Source organism: Lepidochelys kempii, chromosome 1 (assembly GCF_965140265.1).
Source record: "Lepidochelys kempii isolate rLepKem1 chromosome 1, rLepKem1.hap2, whole genome shotgun sequence".
In the NCBI taxonomy this organism is placed as follows: Eukaryota; Metazoa; Chordata; order Testudines; family Cheloniidae; genus Lepidochelys; species Lepidochelys kempii.
The window spans coordinates 190,578,583-190,602,702 of record NC_133256.1 but is presented as its reverse complement, the minus strand read 5'-3'; the positions used below and the strand labels follow the sequence as shown (position 1 = coordinate 190,602,702).

The window sequence follows — 24,120 nt, the reverse complement described above, 5'->3', positions numbered from 1 at the left end:
AGTTTTAAGTCTGTGCAAGCGGAGTTAATTGCTCTATTAGCATTCAGGGAAACTGCAGTGCAAGCCGGCTGCTTTATTTCAGACTGTGCATTCTGTCAACTGTTGGCGTAGGGTCTGGATCTCTTTGACAAGGGATCGATAGCTTTTCATTGCAGATGCCAGTTGTCAAGATGGTGTTGTCTATCAGAATATATTTCGTTTCATCAACGGTCTTTGGGGAGAAGTCATGCATCTTCTTAAGTAAGAAAAGTGACAAGTTAACTAAGAGCTTAAGTGGAAGAGAAGGAGATTCTATTATTTTGAGGCTCCCGTACAACTACTGGATTCAACAGTAAAATTGAAAATAAGCTGTATGGTTTTCATACAAGGTGTAGAATGTAATTAGAATACTTGACAATATTTCCAAGAGGTAGGGGAGATTGGAAGTCAGAAACAAACCAATATTGGTACACTTCTTGACCTGGCCTCATTTAGTTTCACTTGCAACTTTAGTTGGCTGTCTTTGCCTCAAATATAAAACAAGTGGTTCTTTTGTCACGGTTCTTGACGTTTGTAAAATACACACAGGAACAGGCGTGTCCAAAATACTGAAAACATTGACAGTGTATCATTGATCTGTGGGACTCACTCTTTAATATATTGTTTATATTCTAGTAGCTCCTGGAGGTGTGGATCAGGAGTTAAACAGGCTAGGAGTTGTACAACCACGTTGTAAGAGATGGCTTCTTCCCTGGAGGACTTAAGATATCTAAATAGCCGGGCGTGAAAGTAACTTAAATGACTTACTGGTACACAGGATGGCTGGGGTCCTGGGCAAGGCGGAAGTGGCAGGGCTGGGGCCAAAATCCCTCAGCCAGCCTTTCAGCGCTGCCTGGCCTGCGTCGCCCGGGGCTCCGGCTCCAGGTGCGGTAGCAGCAGCGCTGGCTGGGAGCCCCGGGCCCTTTAAATCGCTGCCAGAGTCCCAGGGCAGCTTCCCCTTTTGCACCCCACCTGCCCATCAGCAGCCCAGCCAGTATGGTTGACACTTTCTTACCATATTGGCTTACTTTCACCTCTGAAAACAGTCTTAACTGGGTTTTATCTTCATCTTTCCTGTTTGCAATAATAAGCCATAAGGTTTTTCTAGGTTACCTAGGCATAATTGAGGCCAAGATTTTACATTTTCAATTTACATGGGTGAAAGCAACTATGGGTACGTTAAGCCGAAAATGAACAGAAAGCAAACATAATATTTCTGCTTCAGGGCATAAGCCAATTCCTATCGGACAGATATGGGAAGAAACTTACTTTTAGGGACATTGTACACTTTCTTCTGAATCATCTAGTACTGGTTACTGCCTGAAACAGTGTACTGGACTAGACAGATTGTTCGTCTGATCCATTGTCCCTGCCTAGGGAACTCTTTTCTGCAAGATTGTTGTTAGAAGTCTGTCAAATTCTTAGTTCTTCCTTACCCATCCACTGCTGGGGTACTAGTCTTTTTAATAGAGCTTAATGAATAATTGCCCCTTTTTTGTGTGTGTTGGTTTTTGGGGAGGCTGAACTGAAGAATCAGGAGCAAAAAAATCAGTTTGCTTCAAACCAAAATTACTTTTCTTTTCTTTTCTTACTGTAACCATGTTTTATCAGCTTTTCATTTCAGGTTTGTGTCATCCCCCCTCTTGCCCCCCTGCATTTTTTGCTTTCTTGAAAAAATTAGGGTGTTTTTTTTTAAGTGAGCAGCTGTTTTAAAAAGGACTGAAATGAATAGTTTAAATTTTTTTCAAAAAAATTATTATTATTATCATTTTTTGGCTGAAGCCGTTCACCCAATTTAATATATAAAATATATATTAAAAAACTTATCCCTGAAGAGACTTTTAAAAATCCCAATTCTTAGGGTGCTTTATTTAACAATATAAGATACTTGAGGCTTACTTGGATCAACTTATTTGTATATCACAGTACAAAACAAAATGCATGTTAAAAAAAACCAACCCAAAGTACTTATTTATTTGACTTGCTTTTAGAAACTATAGTCAAATTTTTGTCAATAAAAATTCTTACCTGTTACTAATAGCTCTTCATACTTTTGAAAGAATTTCTGTGATCTACATCTTAAGTGATGTAACTTACCCATCTGTTCATTTCTTGCTCTCTCCATTGCAGCTAGTTAAGTCTGCTTGTTTCTAATTCTTATTCAGTTAATGTCAATAGTCTGATTTTGGTGCATTAACATGCTGCAGGAGTCTGTTAAAACTCTATAAAAAAAAAAACACCAAAAAACAACAGACACCACCCTCCCCCACCTCCGGTCCCAAACATTTGGGGGCTAAAGTTACTTGATAGTGTCCTTTTAATGATCACAACAGAGCAACAAGGCAGATGAAATTACAGTTGGAAATTCATGAATGTAAATTGATGCCTTCCTTAGCAAGTTGTCCTGGATATGAGTACCACTTCTCCTTGGAACGGAGCTGGGAATAAGGCCTAGGAATAGCGTCTCTTTTAAACCTGGTGTGAACTTGACAAGTAAGTCTCCAGAATGGATGAACAAAACAGTCACACGTCCGCCAAACCTGAAGATGACCTAAGTGTAAGTAGGTGATTTAAGTACCCTCCACTATTGTACCAGACCTGTGCACTGTGCATAGAGGGTTAAACCTATTCGTAAATTGACAACCTCTAAATTTTTATTGTTAATTATGTTTTATCGCTTTGAGTTAAAAATTCAGTCTATTCGTGTGTCTTCTGATGCATTGCAATGAGCATTTACTGACAGAATTGAAATATCAAATGTCAGTGTGACAAAATGGAAGGGATAGACTGGTTTCATGACAAGGAGCAGATTTCTGCTAAGAAATCTATTTCCAGGAAAGAAATCCAGCATTAAACTAAGTATAGCTACCTTTCAAATGTATAACTAAGGCTATCACTGCATTGGAGATTACATGTGGCAGAAAGAATGAGGAGTCATTAAATAATTTAGTGTATTGTGATACTTAAATTGCTTTATTAGCTTAACTGCATTTTATAGTGCAAAAATTGATCAGAAGCAGGAGAAAGATGCATGGTTTGAATAAAATAGAAAACCTAATCCATGATGTTTTAAACTCTTAATGCTTCTATTACTATGAAATGTTTTGGGTTAAACTAAATACCTCTTCTCAGTAAATCATTTTGTAAATATACAGCTTAGCCATTAGCGCTGCTATCATCAACTCGGTGCTCCGGCATTATGCACAAAAGCTTGCCATGCACAAAAGGCTTGATACATTAAGTTCTTTTTTTTTTCTCCCAGATAAAATGATGGTAGCTAACAGACTGATCAAATCTGAAGTATGAATTTACATATGCACTCATTAACAATGCAAGTACTAGGCAGCCATCATGCATTCCTACAGTTTGAGGGAGTATGTGCATCTCCTTCTTACACTAAAATTCTTTTAAACCTACCCGTCTTTGCAGTTAGGCCCGAAAGAAATGAATAGGAATAAGATGGCTCAGCTTCTATAGAAATCAATCTTGACCTGTACGTGCAATTAGTGACTTTTGGGTGTCCTATTTGGTATCTTAAAAGAGCCTGACTCTTTTAAAGAGGATGGGTCCTAAGTGTTTTCTGAAGATAGGGTCCTTCAGCTGTCGTGTTGGACACCCACATTTACTAGTTCCTTGAAAACTTTTGACTGCAGCTGTCAAATAGACAACAATATCCTTTTTCTATTTTTAAGCTTTCTCGATTACTGTATTCAATAGGATACCTTAAAGAAAGAGATGATGTCTGTTAAGTCTGTAGTGCTTTTCCATAAGGGTATAGAAAATTGCTAATTATTTAGAAACTGACATGACATAGACTGGTTGGATGCTAGATGTTTAATGGTTAAATACAGGCATTTCATACCTTCCTTTTTTGCTATGTCTGTGGTAAACAAAGTTAAAGATGGTCTAAGAGGCTAGGGGGCATGTGAGAACTGCCCGTCCTATCTGCCTGTTGTCGATTTTTCTGGATCTTGTATTGTATTATATCTGTTCCTTCTGTAATGATGTCAAGAGCCCTTCTCTTAAAAGGAGTACTATATTAGGGAAGTTAATATACAGCTGCTTTTGTAACTGAAAAGCCAATTAAGTCTGGCTTAGGCTGGTGGTTAAGCTACAGATGTGCATGCTGCTCTTAACCAGAGCTGCACAGAAAAACAAACCTCTGTTGTTGATAAAACCAGTGTGAACTTTTCTGGATTTGCAACAAGCAAAATACGTAGTATTTCTTCCCAAAACATTTTTTTCTGATGAAAGACAGTTTCTGGAGGGGAAAAATTTAGTTTGTACTCCAACCTCCTTCTCTGCCCCAATTTGCACTAATGCCTCCTAACTGAGCTTCCACTCTGCCTTCTACCGCTGCTCTTTGTATTCTATTGCTTATCTGCTGAAATATACAAAAAGGTATACTCCGAGGGACTGGAAAATTTTATATACAAAAATACTCCGAGGGACTGGAAAGGATTTCCTGTTACCTATTTGCTAAGCTCCACCCCAAAATAGAATTGGTCAGCAAAGAATTCTCAAAGCAAAACTTGCTTTCTCATAGCTCTATCCACCATTGCACTGTGATAGGCGACATTGTTCATGATGCTTTTTTATTACTACTACCCTAAGCTGCAGTAGCTGCTGTCTCTTTACTTTTCTGTTCCTGCCAAAATGATACTTCCCCCACCACCCCCATGTGGGGGCTGGTCATGCACAAATGCAGTGTGGGTTGCATACATACAGTTTAGATTGTTAATTGTTTGGAACCATCTTTTTGTTGTGTTTGTATGTGCTTAGCACAGCTGGGCCCCACACCATGTAGGAGGTGGGGGGGGGGGCTGAGGGGAGGTTCCTAGATACAGTGCTGACTTAATAATAAATTGGGTTTGTATAGTAACTTCGGGGGGAAATGTAAAAAGAAAAATTTCCTCTCTTCTGGGTGCAGGTTCGCTGAATGCTGTTTGAAATGTTCCCCGTGGCTCACTGTACATTGATTTTATTTGTTTGTTAGGTATCAAATATTTCAATCCAAATAGTAAATGCAGAAGAGAAGTTGGCAAAGAAGATACTTCCAAGGAAAAACCATGGCAAATCCAAATCTAAGAGGAAAGTAAAGAGAACAATATGGAATTTTCAAAATAAAATAATTCTTTTTACGCTGGTGCTGTTTGTGATAGGTGTTATAACTTGGACCTTACTGTGGCTCTTCATTGGTGAGTTACTGAAAGCTCATGCATATTTCACACATCAGTATGTTATTGAAGGCACTCAGTAAATTGCTTTTAGGCCTCAGTTGATCCGAGGTCTCTTCCTGCATTGCACATGAATTGATTCACGATGGTCTTTTAAGATGCTTTCCTTTGTCCCTTATGGTATGTCTGCACTGAGTTGGGCTTGCCAGGCTTGAACAAAGGGGCATTTAATTGTGTGTAGATGTTCTGGCTCAGGCTGGAGCCCAGGTTGTAGGACCCTGCGAGGTGGAAGGGTCCCAGAGCTTGGGCTGCAGCCCATGCCTGAACTTCTATAGCACAATGAAATGCCTCTTTGTGCGAGCCCAAGTCAGCTGGCATGGGCCAGCTGCAGGTGTCTAATTGCAGTGTAGACGTACCCTTGGAACCTGCATCACAGTGACTTTTGCTTTAGCTCAATGTTGAACATGACTGTTGCTGGAATAACTCACTGCAGCTCCAAGCATCAGCCACTTCAAGTGATCACTTTATAGAGATGCAAAGCATTCTCTCCTCATGGTGGCTAACCATGCTAACTTGAATGCTCGTATAACGCCGACAGACCCCGGTCATCGGCGGGCAGGATCGAACCGGGGACCTCTGAAGCTTAGTGCATGAGCTAAAAGCCAACTGCCTGTTAGCTAAGGCTGTAGAGCAGACTCATTTTATCTCTCTTTAAGTGGTCTTGGTGCCACTAGATGGGACAGAACACTATATCCAGAAGGTGTGTGGGTTACATACTTCCCCTAGCTGAGTTGCTATTAAAAAAGAATTTTTAAAAAAGAAATTAACCTTCCTCTAACTATTTTGCAGTTGAAGCAGAAAACAAAGATGCCTTGTATTTTGTTGGATTATTTCGTGTCGCCAACATAGACTTTCTCCCAGAATATAGGCAGAAGGAGTCAAGAGAATTCCTCTCAGTGGCACAGAACGTGCAGCAAGTGGTAAGAACATAGATCATGTTACAGTGTTAGCAAACAGTTCAGAGCCATGAATGATATTAGAAGAAGCTTCAGTTTTGGCAGTAACACTGGCTGTGTAAAGGGTTTGCCGCCTGGAGTAATCCTAGAAATGTAGGGCTGGAAGGGACCTTCAGAAGTCATCATGTCAAGCCTGCTGCTCCGAGGCAGGACCAAGTAAACCTAGATCATTCCGGACAGGTGTTTTGTCTAATCTCTTTTTTAAAAACCGCAAATGACCGGGATTCCACAACCTCCCTTGGAAGCCTATTCCAGTGTTTAACTCTTTTCTAATATCCAACCTAAATCTCCCAAACTGCGGATGGCGCCCATTACTACGTGTCCTACCTTCAGTGGACATGGAGAACAATTGATCACTGTCTTCTTTATAACAGCCCTTGAACATATTTTGAACACTGTTATCAAGTCTCCCCCTGCTCCTACCGAAATCGTCTTTTCTCAAACGAGAAACAAGTCCAGTTTTTTAACCTTTCCTCATAGGTCAGGTTTTCTAAACCTTTTACCCTCTGTTGTTGTTGTTGCGCTCCTTGACTCTCTGCAATTTGTCCACATCTTTCCACCCAGAATTGCACACAGTAGTCCATCAGAGGCCTTACCAATGCTAAGTAGAGCAGGATAATTACCCCCTGTTCCCCATGTCTTACATCCAATATTCCTGTTAATACACCTTACAATACAAAAATTTGCCTTTTTTTGCAATTGCATCACATTGTTGACTCATTGAAGTTGTGATCATCATTGCCCCCAGATACTCTTCAGCAGTACTGCTATCTAGCCAGTTATTTCTCCTTGTGTAGTTGTGCATTTGATTTTTTTCCCCTTGGTTTTTATTGAATTTAATCTTGTTGAATTCAGACCAATTGTCCAATTTGTGAAGATCAGTACTTCTGCGCTCCCAAGTGCTTGCAACCCTTCCTGGCTTGGTGTCATCTGCAAGTTTTATAAGCATACTCTCCACTCCGATATCCAAGTCACTTAATGAAATTATTGAATAGTACCAGACCCAGGACTGACCCCCTACTACAGATGTCGTCCTCCCAGTTTGATAGCAAACCATTGATAATAACTCTTTTAGTATGGTCTTTCAGCCAGTTGTGCACCCACCTTATAGTAGTTTCATCTAGACCGCATTTCCCTACTTACCTTATGAGATGTGAGACTGTGTCAAAAGCCTTACTAAAATCAAAACATATCTACTGCTTCCCCCATCCACTAGGCCAGTAAGCCTGCCAACAAAAGAAATTAGGTTAGCTTGGCATGATTTGTTCTTGACAAATCCATGATGTCTATTCATTAAAACCTTGTTATCCTTTAGGTGCTTACAAATTATTGTTTAATAATTTGTTCCAGTATCTTTCTGGGTACTGAAGTTAAGCTCACTACTGTATACATTTCCAGGTCCTCTTTGTTCCCCTTTTAAAGAAAGGCACTATGTCTGCCTGTCTTCAGTTATCTGGGATCTCACCCGTCCTCTGAGAGTTCTCAAAGATAACTGCTATCAATTCCAAGATGGCATCAGCTAGTTCCTTAAGTACTCCAGGATGAATTTCTTCAGGCCCTGCTGACTGAATGTATCTAACTTTAACCTGTTCATTCTCTATTTTGGCTTGAACTCCTTCCTTCCTTGTTACTTCACACAGTTAATATTAGCATCGGGTCAACATTTACTTTTTTTTTCTTTTTTTTAAGACTGAAGCAAAATAGGCATTAAACATCTTTTGCCTTCTTGATAGCATCAGTTATTAGCGCTTCTTCCTCACTAAGTAGAGGAGCTACTCTTTCCTGCATCTTTCTCTTGCTCCTAATGTATTTAAAGAAACTCTTTTATTGCCTTTTATGTCCCTTGCTAGGTTTAACTCATTGCGTGCCTTAGTCTTTCTGATTTTATCCCTATCTGCTCGAGCTATTCTTCCGCATTTCTCCTTAGCAATTTATCCATGTTTCCACTTTTTGATGGAGCCATATTGGTCTGTTCTTATTCTTCCTATCTTTTCTTCATATCCATATAGCTTGCAGTTGTGCCTGTAATAGCATCTCTTTGAGAAACTGCCACCTCGCCTGAACTCTTTTTTTCCCCTTACCTTTTGTTCCTGTGGCAACTTATTTACCAATTCTGTATCTGTCTGCGTTTTAGATGTTTGGTGTTCTTATTTTGCTTAATCTACTTAATTACAACTTACTCCGTAGTTTGCCCACCCCTGGCCTAGGGTGGAAGCCTCTAGGTTCAAGATGCCTGTCTGGTGGGGGATCCCACAGGCAGACGAAGAGCTAGCAGTGGTGTTGGTGACATGCCATTTTCCTCCCATAATGAGTGCTTCTGTGTAGAATATCTGCTGGCTAACTCCCTTAGTCTCCTATCTGCCTTTGTCTCACCAGCCATGTGGAAGGAAGAAAAAACCTGGTTGCTTTTGAGTCTTGTTTGTTACAAATTAAACTCAGGATGGGTCTATTTAAGTTTACAAACCTTTCACACAGTCCTGCATCCATCAATGGATGTACTTGATATGGGAGACACTGAAAAGAAACCAACATGGAATCCCATAAACCCCTTTTTTCGGGTCACTTTGCAGAAATGAACTGCCATTTAATATTAAGCTCGAGATATTGAATGTGAAGACTTTTTATTAACTTGATATCTGTTGACTGTTTCCTGGCCTGCAGCATCAGTAATGTCCTTAGAGCTCTTGAATGCATTTAATTTCCTCCTAATGCTTGCCTGTTTTGAAGAAGCGTATTCTTCCCAAAATGCTTTGCTCCAGTCAGACACAGCAGGAGCAGCTCACAGAGCATTCCATAGTGTGGTGGAACTGCTGAACTCAGGGAAAATGGTCAAACACAAGAGTTTGTGCCAAAGAGGAAAATGGAGACATGAAGGCAGTTGTTCTAGGAAAATAGTGACGATTTAGAGAGGGAGAAGTCTGGTGTTCAGAGATGGCAGTGTTGTCAGCCACAAGCATTCAGCAATCATGAATCAGGCTGCAACAAATCAGGAGATTTTGAAGAGTAATGCTAGGTCTTTTTTATTCGCTTTCTGATGTTTCAGCCTTTTTGTTAACGTATTGCAGTTTTTCCTGCAGCCAGGAGGACCAGAAACTTTTAAAAATGAAACCGTTACATGTTCATATAAGAGCTATGTATTGTCAACTAAATATAGTGAGAGACTAATGATAAAATGTTGCGAGTTTGCAATGCTGACAAGAGCAGTCATTGGAAGCCATTTACAGTGCATCACTAGTATTCTTGTTCCTGCAAAACCCATCATCTGTTACGTGCTCTGGAGCTCTATCTACTGGCAACTTATTTCCATATACATATGGATGTACTGCACTTCTGTAATAAATAGCAGCATGATGGGGAGGAGGGTAATTGTAGGATCTGGCTCACAAAATACTTGCAAGTGGATAAGTTAAATTTACTTGTTCTGTTTCACACGTTTTTGGTGGGGTATTTGAATGTTGACATGCCTGGAAAAAAAAGTGACAAACCTGCTTGATTATTGGAGGTTCTAAATCCAGGTGTGAGCTCTGTTTGTGTCTCACTCTCATAAGTGGCCTTGTCACACCCAGTTCTGATCTTTACCATTCCACAGAATTTAATTTTGGGGAGGGTAGGAGAAATAGGGCTTTTTAAAAGGAAAAGAATGTGTTTTAGAGGCCATGTGGTGACTGCTTCTTTTTCACCTGAATCTTATCTGCTTGAGAAGGGAATTGTTCATGTAACCATAGAGAAAATTAAATGGAATAGTCTAATGTGACACACCGAGTAAGGAGGGGAAGTTCTTTTGCCCCTGTATTCTGTAACATGTTTTTGAAATGATGCACCTTTGTCCTTCCATTCTGGCTCAAAGGTCACTGCAGTATATGGCTTTCACATGAGAGGCAGTGAAATAGGGGAAACTCATCAAGTTACCTTCCTTCCCCTCAGTGAAAAGACCTAATTGTTAATAAATCACTTCAAGCCTAATCTGGAGAAGTATTGAACATTCACAACTCCCTTTGATTTACAGGTTTTTAATTAGTGTTTCCTGACATTATTATTTAGTTCCTTACATTTTAACATTATAAATTGGGCACAAACAAAATATCAGTCCCTCCTTGATTTTGTAGCTCATGCCTTCCTCCAAAAGAGATGGCCACAGTGTCTAGCCATTCATGTCCATGCTGAATTAAATGCTGTCTACAGGAGGGAAAGTGGTTCAAAACTACTTCAGGCATATGCCATCTAGTGGCGAAGTGTAGTATGCTTTTTCCATCAATATGGTAGGAAAACCCAGTTATAACTCTATTTTGGAACATTCTAAGAAGTGGCGTCTCAAGCTTTCCAGGCTACTGTACCCCTTTCAGGAGTCTGAATTGTCTTGCATACCCCCAAGTTTCATCTCACTTAATCTACTTGCTTACAAAATCAGACATAAAAATACACAGGTGTCACAGTGCACTGTTACTGAAAAATGGCTTACGTTCTCATTTTTACCATATAATTATAAAATAAATTGATTGGAATATAACTATTGCTCTATATACTATACACTGAAATGTAAATACAATATAAACAAGTCATTGCACGGAAGGTGCAGTTAAGTCATGGCTACACATAGTTAAATACATGTTTAGCATACTGAGCACGTGCCCATTCTCCTTAAGACCTGTCTGGAGGTTACAAGCTGTAGCTGACTTGTAGAAACACTAACTTTTTCATCCACATAACATTTTTCTTTCTCTTCCAGATGAACTTGGTTTACACAACCTCTGCCTTCTCCAAATTTTATAAACAGTCCATTGTTTCCGATGTCAGGTAAAACTCAACGCAGTGTGTGTGCATGTCTTTGTCAGGTGTGGTGATGATGCTTGAATGCTGTAATCCTGGGGAGTGTAGTTCACCATACAAACTAAATTTTGTGTGAAACTCACTCGGAGTTATTTTGGTTCTGCCTGGTCCATGCACACATTTGCACTGATAAAACTAAATCTGTTTAAACTGAGTTAAACCAGTGCCGCTTCATGTGTGGTAACACTTAAACCTGGCTAGGGGTTAGCTAATGCTGTACAATCAGTCTTAAGCTCATAAAGGTGTTTAAACAGGTTTAATTACACCAGTGCAAATTTCTGTGTAGACAAAGGTCGAGGGTTTGAAACTTGTGGGAGGGCTTGGGGGGAGGCAAAACAATCATGAACTGAAATCTTGGTTGCCACTTGAAACTAAAGAGATGAATTTACCCTACTGATTTAGTTAACCGATGCAAAAGGGTGCGTATACACTGTTTTATATCCATTTGAACTAGGCTTACTTTAGTTTAGTTTGTCTGTTAGAAATTGGTTTAAGCTAACTTGAAATAAGCATCTGTTAATCTGAACTGGTGTCTACCTGGGGATTTGCACCAGTTGAACAAAATAAACTAATAGTTTGTCTATTGGTGTAGTTTAAAGCAGTACAATCCCTTAGCTCTGGTCTGCACTACAGAGTTAAGTCATCGCAAGGCAGCTTACACTGACCTAAATCTGTAAGCGTCTACACTAAAATGTTGCACCCACTATGTCAACTTAACTCCAGCTCTGCGAGAGATGTAGCGCTTGGGTTGACCTGGTTAGGTCAATGCAGTGTCAGTGTAGACACTGCGTTGCTTACATCGACTTGATGGCTTTCAGAAGCCTTCCCACACCCCACGCTGACAATTAAATTGGTAAAGTGCTCCTGCTGATACCAGGAGCATAGTGTGGACATGCAAAAGCCATTTAATTACTGTGGTGGTTGTATATCGATGTAACTTAGGTTGACATAATTTTGTAGTGTAGACATACCCTTAGTGTGGATGCAGTTACACTGCGATAAAGATGTTTTATATTGATGTAGCTATTCCTGTAGGGGAAAGAGAATGAACCTTGCCTGCACTGAAAAAAGTCTGCCAGTATAGCTGTAGGAGAAAACTCTCTAGTGCAGGTTCAGCTTATTCCAGCAAAAGAGTTGTTTTACCAACTTAGAATTATACCAGTTCCCTGAAAAAAACATTCTACACTGACAAAATGACACTTTTTGCCAGAATATCTCCATCTACACTAGGGCTTTTGCTGGAATAGCGTTAGCTGTTTGGGGTGTGACAAAAATAAATAAATAATTTTTCTTTTCTATTTATTTTAACACACTCTTAACTGACACAGTTGTGTCAGAAAAACTTTTTAATATATAGACCAGATTTAACTATACCAGTAAGGTATCTTTCTACCAGTATAACTCTGCCCAGGCTTGGGCTTGTATCAGTTTAACTAAGTTGGTGGTAAAACCACACCCCAGCCACGTAGTTATACTGATATAACTTTAAAATGTAGACCAGGCTTCAGCCAGGGGAGCAGACAGAAGATAGATAGAGGCTCAGTTCTCTTATGAAACCTAAAGATAGGATTAAATAGTAGTAGAAACTGTTTTAGGATACCACAAAGTGGTCGTTCAAGGATAACATTATAGGAGAGATGATCTTTCCTTCATTCCTACTTCATTCCTTAGGGAACCAAGCCAACTCCAAATCAGGTGGAAAGATTTCCATTTGCCTCAGTAGAAGGTGGGGGCCCTCTGAAAGTTACTCTAATTGTTTATGATCTTAAATCGTGTCTTCTGAAGAGAGAGTGAGACTGCCCAGTGTGTCAAAACAATGAACCCAGATATAAAGTGGGAACCGTACTCTTCTAAATCACTATCCAGAAGCCCATGAAAATGTCCAATTTGACGAACATTGCAATATGACAGAATCTATATGTACATTTAATTTCAGTAACAACAACAATGGAGGCCTTCTTATTCATTTTTGGATCGTATTTGTGGTACCACAGGCTAAAGGCCAAGTGTTCTGCGAGGACTGTGTGGCTGCCATTTTAAAGGACTCTGTTCAGACAAGTATCATCAACCGGACCTCAGTGGGGAGCCTTCAAGGGCTTGCAGTCGACATGGACTCCATTGTGTTGAGTGGTCAGTATTTGTACATGTCTGCATCCTTAATGAATTACTTCATGTATTAGAAGTCTGTTATCCTAGAATAGCAACTGTTATAAAACTACCAGGTCTCCTATCCTCAGCTCCACTATTAATTTATGATAAAAGCAAAAAGCTACATCGAGGCCCCATTTCAGGTGGAAGATGAACTGAAGCACTGAATCCCAAGGCTCCCCAACTTTGGGAAGGTTTGAATTCAGTTTAATTTGTTGGCACCATAAGAGTGAACTTCCTGATTTTGTAAGACACAAATCCCAGTCCTCTCACTAACATTAGTTCAATCTGTTTGCCTTTAATCTAAGGATTGTTGTTTTTTTAAGAACAAAGGCAAAGGACCATGCTTTTTTGGTGAGGACCTTTCTCGTCTATGTTTGCCTAGAAAGGGGGCTGTGCCCTGATTGTGGAAGGCAGTGAGAGACTTCTTATGTGACTGATGACCAGGAAGTTCCTATCCTGTATTAAGGGCCGAATCTTGAAGGTGCTGAGCATGCTCAACTCCTACTGCCTTCAGTGGCAGTTGAGTGCTCAGCAGCTCACGCAGTTGGGGGCCTTTAGATTTTAGTGAGGACGAGGACACGGGTAATGCATCATTCAGTGCATTCACTGATGACATGGCCCTAAATCAGATTACAACATGTGCAAGTTGAGCAGTGTGGGCCCCTAAGATCTAACACAAAACTGTGTGTTCTGCCTCCATAGTGGCCAGATAGCACACTCTGGCAGGTGTGTAGCCTGAGAAACAAATAGGGTTTCTGATGATCAGCAATTGGACAGGTTCTAGGATGGATGGGATTTTCTCAGTGTTGAATCTCCCTTAAAAGTGTGAGAGCTGGAATTACTAAAATTATATGAATTTATTCCACAGAATTCTCACTGCTCTTTCTCTGCTGAGCCTATTCAGGTGTCAGACACTCTCCACAGAGTATTATGAAACTGATAGCTGAAATATGTAAAGTGCAGTCATTACTAAGTTTATATGGATTTGGCTAGATTTAAATATTAGATTTTTTGAATTCCATGTAAAATATGAGCAGGTTCACTTTAATTTCTTTTCCAGTGCAGCTGGGCTTCGATCAGATTATTCTTCAACAACTGGAACAGGTAATTTTGGTGGTGGTGGTTGTTTGTTTTGTTTCCATAGTCACTATGTTTTATTCCCTTGTAATGAGATGTGCATTTGCTCAGTTTTGTTCTACCAGGGTAAAATTCAGCCATGGCATGTATGTGTGGAGCTGCCATTGCAGTCAAAGTCCTGCTTGTGCCCAAGCACAGAATCTGTCTCTGAAAATATTGTTTGGTGGTATTTTGATAGACATCACAAACCACTATCGATATATGCTTTATAATTATGTCTGTGTGAAACTCCAAGGCTTAGGTTTTCGGGGTGTATTATTGTCCTCCACTTTGTTCCCTCTGAAATTACATAATGAGTTTAGTGTCTGAATGAATCCCATAACTTAAAGCAAAAGTTGCTCAAAACTGCTTAGTTTTTCCTGACCTTAGGGGTTGACACCATGCAGAGCCTCACTTGGTTTCACACTCTTGCCATAAATCGGAGTTGCTTGAAACTCAGATCTCATTTGCTAAAATGTTCATGTACTTGATTGTTTCTTGGATTCATTCTAGGCCATAGCAGCAGTTGGCACGGGGTCTACAGGGTTCTTTCTACATGCTTTTTTAAGTATGTTAAGGAGCCACTTATGGGACTGAAATAGTACAAGATGTGTGTTCCAACTCCATGGTAATGGCAATAACATGAAGATCAGATCTTGCATTAATTTAGTCCTGTATGTGGCTCCTCTAGATGGGAAAAGAGGGAGGGGAGAAGGAAAAAGAGGACCATTTGATACAAACAGATGTTTGAGATTCTCTCTCCTAAACATGAATGGAAAAGATGACATCACGTTCTAGTCCTCCCTTGTCCACATGATACACTCACTGTGTATGTGAGAGCAGTTGGTAATTGGTATCTAAAAGAAGCTTGATACTGGAATACCATGGGGCTGCAGGTAAACATTTAAATTAATTTTCCAGAGTGGTCTAGGAAAACTTGCACTGGTGCTATCTTGTTTCATGCCTGACTTCAGTTAGTTATTGAAATGATTTACTTTCACAATTACTAAAATAACCCACAAAATTACTGTAGTCAAATGAAATTAATAAAAATTAGTTGTCAGCAAAGCTGATCTTGTACTGGGGGCAGTGGGTGGAATGAACATCTGTTATGAATCAAAAACTGATTTTTGGTGACTAATAACTGCACTAATTCTGAAAAAAAAAAAGAACTATGTGAGAGAGAAATTGAGTTTATGTTGAAGGTATGTGACATTTATGCTGTTCAGTCATTGATGTGAATAAATATTTCAAGAATATTAAGGGACATTTGAAAGCCTCAGAAATACCTGCTTTTTCATGCATTAACTCACCACTGATTAGCCTCTCAGCTCTAATAATTTACACTTCTGCAAAGAAGACTTGTTGGCAACCTTGCTAGGAACTTGCTGCTACTCATCATGTTAAGAGAAATATTTAATTTGGTTTACCAGTTGCAACATAGTAAAACAGCTGCTTTTGGGTTCACCCACAGATGCATTTACAAATATTCCAGTAATCTTTTCATTGATGTTTCAAGGGGGTAACTATCTGAGCTGAGGAAAATGTACCCTTTTCATTTGTAAAGACTGAGGTAATTACCTTGTGTGGGCCCAATTCTTTTGTATTCCCCCTCTTTCCTTTTAAAGAATAGTGCTAAGAGTTTCAGGTATGAATAAATTGAAAATCCCAAAGCTTTTTGAATTGAAACTAAGGGCTTGACAGTTACATAAACTGGCTCATCTTAACTTAAATTAAAGTTTGCCAACTTCAGTGGTACTTTCCAATGAGCTTTGTTCAGATTTCAATTTTTGTCATAAACTGAAACCAGACAAGTTATATGTGGTTTGGGGCTTTCTTGGGAATGTTGCACCAAACCCTAATAATTTGTACTATTTGCGCTGTAGACACTTGCTGGCAGAATTGTTAGCCTGTTTCTTTTAACAAGTAAAAGAGCAATATCTAAGCAGATGGACACTTCAGTTGAGAAACCTTAATGACAGCAACACAACAGTGTACTTTGGATGTTCTGAAGCTTAGAAATCAATGGTGCACAGTGAAGACCAGAAATCTCACAGATTTCTGCCATGTGGCTGGACAAACTTTTCACAATGAACAATTAGAATTTACCTCTTTTTTCTGTTGACCCGTGAACCCTTGTGTATGTCAAATGTATTGTGCAAATAGCAGCTTTTCAAAATGACAGTACTTCTAGTGCAAATGCTTCTTCAAATATTTATTCATGCTGGCATGCACCCTGCTTTTATTCTCTCCCAATTTTCTTGTGGCTATAACTGTCTTTAATCATAGACTTGTGGATAAATAAGGCTGTAAAAGCCAGTGGGATATATTGGCATGTTCTGTTCACAAGAAACTTTATGAAAACACTTGTTACATTTGTCCATCTTGTTTCACTCTCCTTCTCCCGCACCCAACCCCGACTTGACTAGGTGCAGTGAGTCAATATTAATGTTGAAAATGTGGTATTTCTACAGGAACAAATTGCATATATGATCTATACGCAGATCGTCTGCATCGGCACTTTCCACTGGACATCACTGCTACCTCAGGGAGAATTATTTGTTATTTCAAATTGATTGCATTAGTGGGCCATCTAATTCGTCTCTCTATAGCATCTATTCGCATTGAAGCAGATAACTGCATCACTGACTCACTGACCATTTATGACTCCTTGATGCCAATCAAAAGTAAGATACTCTACCGGTATGTATATATTTTAAATGAGAATTCTTTGGTTCTGCAAGCTTTTCATGAGTTTTTTTTGTGTTTTTACTTTTTAGTTTAAGTACTCACTAAATTTTGTGTTTTGTACAAATGATGATAATGAACTTCATTATCTTACGTGAAGAAATGAGTGGAAAAACTGGTCTTGCTAATGAAAAGGCATTTGGAAAATGGTAAATTGTTAACTTAGATGCAAAAGTGTGAAAATATGCAGCTTGTTATTGGGCAGAATTTCCATTTCCTTTCAGGAAGCATGGGTAGACTGGAAGAAATTTCAAAATTTCATCCTTTGAATAAATTAGGAGATGACAAGAAACTTTGCTTTCTTGTGTGAAAACTGATTACCTTGCACTGCTCTAAAAACTACTATCTTGGTTCTGCTGACACTACTCCAGTTCCACTGTGTGATCTTTTCTCAGCTGTCCTATGGCTTTCAAGTGCAAGTAATATTTGTATTTTAAGGATTGTACAGTTTATACCTTACTTAAAAGTTTGAGTACTGTGAATTTTTGTAGCTGGAGAGAGTTGGTGAGCAGGGTTTTTTTTGGAGGGTCAGACAGATATTTTTGTTCTGTGTTTGTGTGGTACTTAGCACAATGGGTTCTTGTGCCCTGATTGGGTCCACTGAATACTATTGGAATAATAATATAGAGTACAGGAGTAATATGGGCAGTGACCGCTTCTTCCACTCTGCTCTGCTCAAGTGATTCAACTCTGACCTGGAGGGAACACCATGTACAGATGGAAAGCTTAATTTTGTAGCCCTTTAAATCCCTTTTTCCTGCCCAGTAAGAGGGTGGAGGATTTTGTATTCTGAACACCCATCCTGTGGAAACTTTACTGAGATCACTGGCTCAGTTCATACAGGTTTCCAGACCACTATTAGTGGCAACATCCTTGTTACACTTTTCTGTAAGTGAACTGTGAAAGGCCAATACAATTTCCCCGAACCAGCCAGACTGTGATTGGCTTCAGAATGTAAATGTTTTGGTTCTTAGAAAGGTGATAAGACCATTTTTTTTTTCTTACTGGTTTTGTCATCTGTACTCTTGTGTGTCTCACTAACGAATGTAAGAGTTCAGGGAAATGGTGTCAAGCTGCCTGGAGTCAGGGGAGTGAAAGCGTCCTAAAAGTGTAAGTGTGTGTGTGTGGGGGGGGAGAGAGACCACCAGAGCCTGAACCTTGGCCCTACCCCTTTCCCCTGAGGCCCCACCCTCCCGCTCGCTTGTCTCCACCCCCACACCCCCAGCGCTCGCCCTTACAGCTGGTACCATGTCTGGAGTGGTTCATGACCGAGAGTGCCTACCTCAGGGCATACTCTCAGAAAAGAGGGCAGACCCTCCAAACTCGATGAGTTCTATAATTAGATTTCACCAAGCCAGTAACAAATGTGAACGTCTGGATCACTATATCAGTCTTACTATGGAGTCACAGACAGACTGGAGAAGTCTAACGGGACTATCTTGCCACCCAGACAAACTGGACTTAGTGGTAAATGGCCACTTAAACGAAAAGTCACACCATATTCAGGTTGCTTCCAGTCCCAAGAGACCAATCACTTACCCCAGATCAGTTGATACTCTAGAAGATCTACACCAAGGACAATACCTGTAGCCGGTACTGTAATAAATTTATTTAAAGGTTTATTCACTAGAAAAAAGGACTGACTTATTTACAGGTTAAAGCAAGCGTATGCACACACACTAGTGAGTTACCATCTAAATCCTAAGAGTGACAGAGTTGTAGTGATCTGTCTATTCAAAGTGTCTTTCAGGGCACAGCCCCTGGGGATCTCTGAGTTCAGTTTAGAATCTCTGGCCCTCCAGCGTTCAAACAACCAAAAAGATGCAGTTTCCTCTTTTCTGAGATTTTTATTCTCTTCTCCCAGAATTTATGATGATGGGTTGAGTTCATGTGCACTTCTTCTCTTCGTGGGTTGCGGAGGGGAGCAATCAACAGTCCTTTTGTCCACAATGGTTTGAATGGTGTCTATGCGCCTTCTTCTGTTGGGCAGGAGATAACCGCTCCTGTGGCAAACTAGTATTTCACACTTTGGTAATGCTTCTCTCCTGATTGGGGGGGTTTACAATTTCAGAGCAAACACTTAAATACTACCTTATAATCTTTATAGTATAAGTGAGATTGATACATGCAGCAACATACAAGCATTTCCTAGAGTCTAAACACTAAATACATTCTTTAGAGACTAATACCTATTTTGAGCAAAACTCACATACAGGTGACCTGGCCTGGTCTCCAGCTACGAGGTTGTCAGTTCTGAGCTAATGCCTGTAGCCTGGGCAAGAGTTGGCATTTGGCCTGCCAGTATCACAAATGGTACCTGTCCTCTCCCCCCTCTCCATGGGCCTGCTAGGGCGCCCACTCTAGGCTTCAGGTCAGTGGAGTTTAACTTAATTCAGCAAATTTTTATCTTTGTTTCATAAGGCGAGTCCAGGATATTGGCTTCTGTCATACCCAGTTCTTAAAATATTATTATCTTGGCAAACATTTCAATAGTGTCAATATGAATAAAAAAAATCTTATTTCTGTGGCAGAAAATCTAACCTACCTGGATAGATAAGAACTTAATTTGAGCGATTCTGCTCTTTGTGTCTTTAAAAATCCAGAGGGAATCAAAAATGTCAATACTGCCTGAGGGAGGAAAAGGAAGAGACCTTAAGGGATTAAGTGACATGTCCCCAACCTCTCAGTCAGTCAGGGAGTGAGGAAGAAGGGGGAGGAACTGTTATGGAGAATGTCTGTGATCACATAAATGACTGAGACATTTGGTGGCAAAATGGTCAAGCAGCTGAACAGGAGAGATGGGGAGCTGAGTGAAATGATGACGAGAGAGGAAGGAGAGCTGGCATGTTTAACGGATAAGAAAAGGAAAAGGCATTTAGGAAACTTTCCCACCACCAGCTTTGTTTATGGTTGCAGCTGAGATGAGTCCTGTGAAGTCTCTGAATGACTCATTCAGCTTTGAGTTCCACAGAGCAGCAGACTTTGGCAATTATATTTAGTATGGAAGCAAGATTTGAGGGCTGGAAATGTGAATAAGACTAGAATATGGAAGGGCATATGCATCACTAGAAGTTGTGGGGATCAAATGTGTGTGTTGCTCTTTGAAATGCCACCGGAACTGACAGGGCCAGATTTTTTTCTCTGAGGAGTGTCCTTTTATAACTAAAAAGAATAATATGGTGCAGTTGATCAGAAGTACTTGTGCATTGTCTGGTTTATTTTCAGTATTAAAATGGAAAACCCCCAAACACCTCCCTACCCCCGCTAAAAGCAAAAGTAGCAAACCATGAGCTAGCTTCACTGATTGCTGACCAGAAAATAGTATGAAAGCACATGTCTTTCTAGAGCAGAGTCGGACAAACGTTTTGGCCTGAGGGCCACATCAGGTTTCCAAAATTGTATGGAGGGCTGGTTAGGGGAGGCTGTGTCTCTCCAAACAGCCAGGCGTGGCCCAACACCCCACACCCCCTGCTTCTCACCCCCCGATGGCCCCCCCGGGGCTCCTACCCTATCCACCATTCCCTGTCCCCTGACCACCCCTGGACCCCCCTGCCGCCCCTCCAACCCCCCCATCTCATTCCTGACTTGCTCCCCGGGACCCCTGCCCCCTCCAACCCCCCCTTCTCCCTGTCCCCTGACTGCCTCCCGATCCAACCCCTCCTCTCCTTCCTGACTGCCCCCCCAGGACTCCTGCCCCATCCAACCCCCCTGTTCCCCGCCCTCTGACTGCCCCAACGCCTATCCCCACCCCCGCCCCCTGAACACCGCCCCCAACTCCCCTGTCCTCTATCCAACCCCCCCGCCCTTTACCGCACTGCCTGGAGCACCGGTGGCTGGCGGTGCGGCACGGGGCGCTGAGGCTGCAGGGGAGGAGGGACAGCGGGGGAGGGGCCGGGGGCTAGCCTCCTAGGCCAGGAGCTCAGGGGCCAGGCAGGAGGGTCCCACAGGCTGGATGTGGCCCGCGGGCTGTCGTTTGCCCACCTCTGTTCTAGAAGGACAGGTCAGTGATTTTAAAGTAGAGTTTGGACGGAAGATGGCTTTACAAACTTGGTTGTCCATGGAAACTTTGCACATTTAATAACAACACTGATGTGCTTTTAATACAATACTATTCATGTGTGTGCTGTCACTGTTTTCTCCTTTAGAATTTGTGAACCAACCATCTCATTAATGTCATTTGTTTCCACAAATAACCTGATGCTGGTAACGTTTAAGTCAACACAAATACAGCAACTGAAGGAAGTTCACGGGTACTTTGAGGTCATTACACAAGAAAGTAAGTTATTATTTAAATGAATTTGTATTTTTCATGGAGATGCCACTCAAACCCCATAGGCTGACTTAATGAATTTGGATAACTCCTGGTCAGCTTCCTTTAGTCCTTCTTTCTCTTCTACCTCCTATATCATCTCAATCTCTCTCTCATGTGCTTCAGCACCCACTTCTCTCTCTTCTGAATTGTTTTTTTATCATGCTGACTCCCAGCATGATAAAATTTCCCTATTTTTTTTTCCCTTCCTGTGGTCATGCTTGTTTGGATTATCTATTGTTAAGTGAAAGCAGTCATGGAAGTACATTTAAAAACAACTTGACTGAACTTGTATTTCAAACTAGTCACAAGTCCTGAACTCCAATATGCCAGTAGATGGAGTTGTTGTGTTAACTGAGTGACTGTCTATAAATAAGGCACACAAGTGTAAACTATTCCTCCCACTCACAGCTTCCTGTTAAGAAGTCATTATTTACTGCAGGCAGCTTTTCGGGATCACAGTGTAGTACTATGGGTGAGACAAGAAGTTGTTGCAGATTTTTGACCAACTGAAGGGCCATTGTCCATTTATAAACATAAACAAATACTGTGTTTGGACATGTTATTTTAATTAATCATGTTTATAAGAGGAATGCTTAAGAGGCAACCAGGAATGGGGCCCCATTGTGCTAGGTGCTGTACAAATACAGCGCACTAGACAGTCTCTGCCCCCAAAGAGCTCATAGTCTAAATGAGACAGACACAGGGTAGGGGAAATGGGTATAATGGACAAGTAGAGTGAATGATATGATGGTGGCAAACATGTTGGTGCCACAATTTTATTCTTGGCTTGTGGGGTATGAGTTGTGGGGAGTAAGGAGGGGAAAAGTTACATGGAAAGGAAACTGAAAGGAGAGGGGATGTTGCAGGGGCAGGTGTGGCGTGAAGCTGAGGAGAAGAGATGGTGAGGGAGGGGTTGAAGCAAACAGCCAATCAGCACAGGGCAGAGCAAATCCAGTCTCTGAGATTATTAGCATTCCTGGGTCCCTGCTTTAGCTACTTATGCAGCTGCTCCTACAGGCTGGAGTCTGACTGGCAGTACTAAGACTGAAGGTGTTGAGTACTAAAGTATTCAGCATTCAAGCAATTTTGTTGTTTAACTCTTCAGATCTTGTTTACGTTTTAAATTTCTCTGTTTGGGCAATAAATATAGACAAGCAGGTTTTAGACCTTTGTAAATAATCCATTTCTTTTCATTTTCTCTTTGAGATTAAGAGGTGACTTCATCAGGCTAAAAGTACTTGCTTGGGGAACAGAAATTTGATGAAAAAGGGCTCTACGATCTAGCAGATGAAGGTATAACTTAGTCCAATGGCTGGAGGCTGAAGCTAGACAAACGTAGAGTGGAAATAAGTGCAAATTTTTAATATTGAGGATGTTTAACCATTGGAACAACTTACTGAAGGTCCTGGTGGATTCTCCTGCAATAGCAATTTTGGAAATCAAGATATGCTTTAGTTCAAACAGGAATTATTTTGAGAAGTCCCTAACGCCTGTGTTATATAGGCGATCAGACAATATAATGGCAATGGTCCTTCTGGGCTTTATAAAACAGAGATTCTCATGCACTACTACAATGCAGATGTGTTTTGGTTGCAAATATACTACTTGGTAATATTTTAGGTCCGTATAACTGAGTGTGGTTAAACTTTTAAAAAGTAAACTTTCAGACATAAACTCACTGTGTGGGTTTTTTTTTTTTTTTTACAAACACGAAATACAGCTCATCAGTCTGACAAGGTCTTGTAAAATGACTTCTGTGAGCCACCTCTACTTTTGAGCTGCAGTGTGTTGGCTTGAGGTTGTTAGTTGGCAGCTGTTGAGGACCGAACAGTTAATGTGATCTGGTGACTTGCTTGTTTTGGGAGAGACATGGAGTGGATTTTCTGAGGCAGCATTCTTGGAGCTTGCCAGTTCAGTGTCTGCATTTTCAGTGCCACTCTGCTGCTGCTATTTTTGTACAGCTCTGACCTCTGATCTTTTGTGGGTGGGCCAGAACAGAACATTTAAGTTGTCCTGTTGTGTAGCCAAAGGACAGCAACTAACTTAGACACTTATCCAACAGGCTCCGAAACTGGGATATTTAAAATAATGTGAAACCTCACCAAAATATTTCTGTTTTTAGAATGTGGAAAAAGTATATTGACAAAAGAGAAAACTGACTTTGAGGGGCGAATTGTGAGTCCATATTATCCAAGCTACTATCCTCCAAAATGCATTTGTACGTGGAATTTTCAGGTAATGTCTATTCTTCTTTAGGCATTTTGCACAATTTAGGCAACAGAATCCTAAGAGTAGGCCAAAGGGAGGCTTTTGGTAGGTAGTGACGTGCTTTCTGAGAAATGGGGTAGTCATCTTGTAGAATGGTTATTGCTGAATACATGCAATGCATTGGCACCTCTAGAAAGTAACCACTGAAAGGCCCAACAGAAAGTAGCATCTCGAAATAGACAAGCGGGTCTGCAATAACAGTGGCTGCGAATTTTACTTGAAAAGCCAGGAGATTAAATCAGATTTATTTGTTAACAAGAATTATTCATGAAATGCTTAGACATAAATAATTTAAAATGTGCAGGTGTGAAGTCACTTGTGTAACAAAAAGTGTGTTCTGTCTGCTGCCATTCACCTGGGATGTGGGGCCAGATTGTAAGTGCTCAGCATTCACGCAGCTGGTATCGCATTTTCCACCAGAGCAGGGGTGAAAGTAAAATACAGCTCTTACCGGTACGGGTCCCACTCTTCCCCTCCCCCCAGAAGG

The 24,120-nt window shown here is 40.7% G+C and overlaps 1 protein-coding gene across 1 annotated transcript in view; it reads left to right on the top strand.

The window, feature by feature from the left end:
- The first annotated feature begins 2,524 nt into the window (after positions 1 to 2,524).
- The window catches only part of TMPRSS7 (transmembrane serine protease 7), a 48,999-nt gene continuing 27,403 nt past the window's right edge, over positions 2,525 to 24,120 (top strand). The window contains exons 1-9 of the mRNA XM_073328805.1: positions 2,525 to 2,575; positions 5,015 to 5,216; positions 6,045 to 6,175; positions 10,938 to 11,005; positions 12,975 to 13,168; positions 14,255 to 14,293; positions 16,780 to 17,008; positions 21,199 to 21,329; positions 23,488 to 23,600. Coding sequence (XP_073184906.1) covers positions 2,525 to 2,575; positions 5,015 to 5,216; positions 6,045 to 6,175; positions 10,938 to 11,005; positions 12,975 to 13,168; positions 14,255 to 14,293; positions 16,780 to 17,008; positions 21,199 to 21,329; positions 23,488 to 23,600 — 1,158 coding nt within the window. The remainder of the gene's footprint in view (positions 2,576 to 5,014; positions 5,217 to 6,044; positions 6,176 to 10,937; positions 11,006 to 12,974; positions 13,169 to 14,254; positions 14,294 to 16,779; positions 17,009 to 21,198; positions 21,330 to 23,487; positions 23,601 to 24,120) is intronic.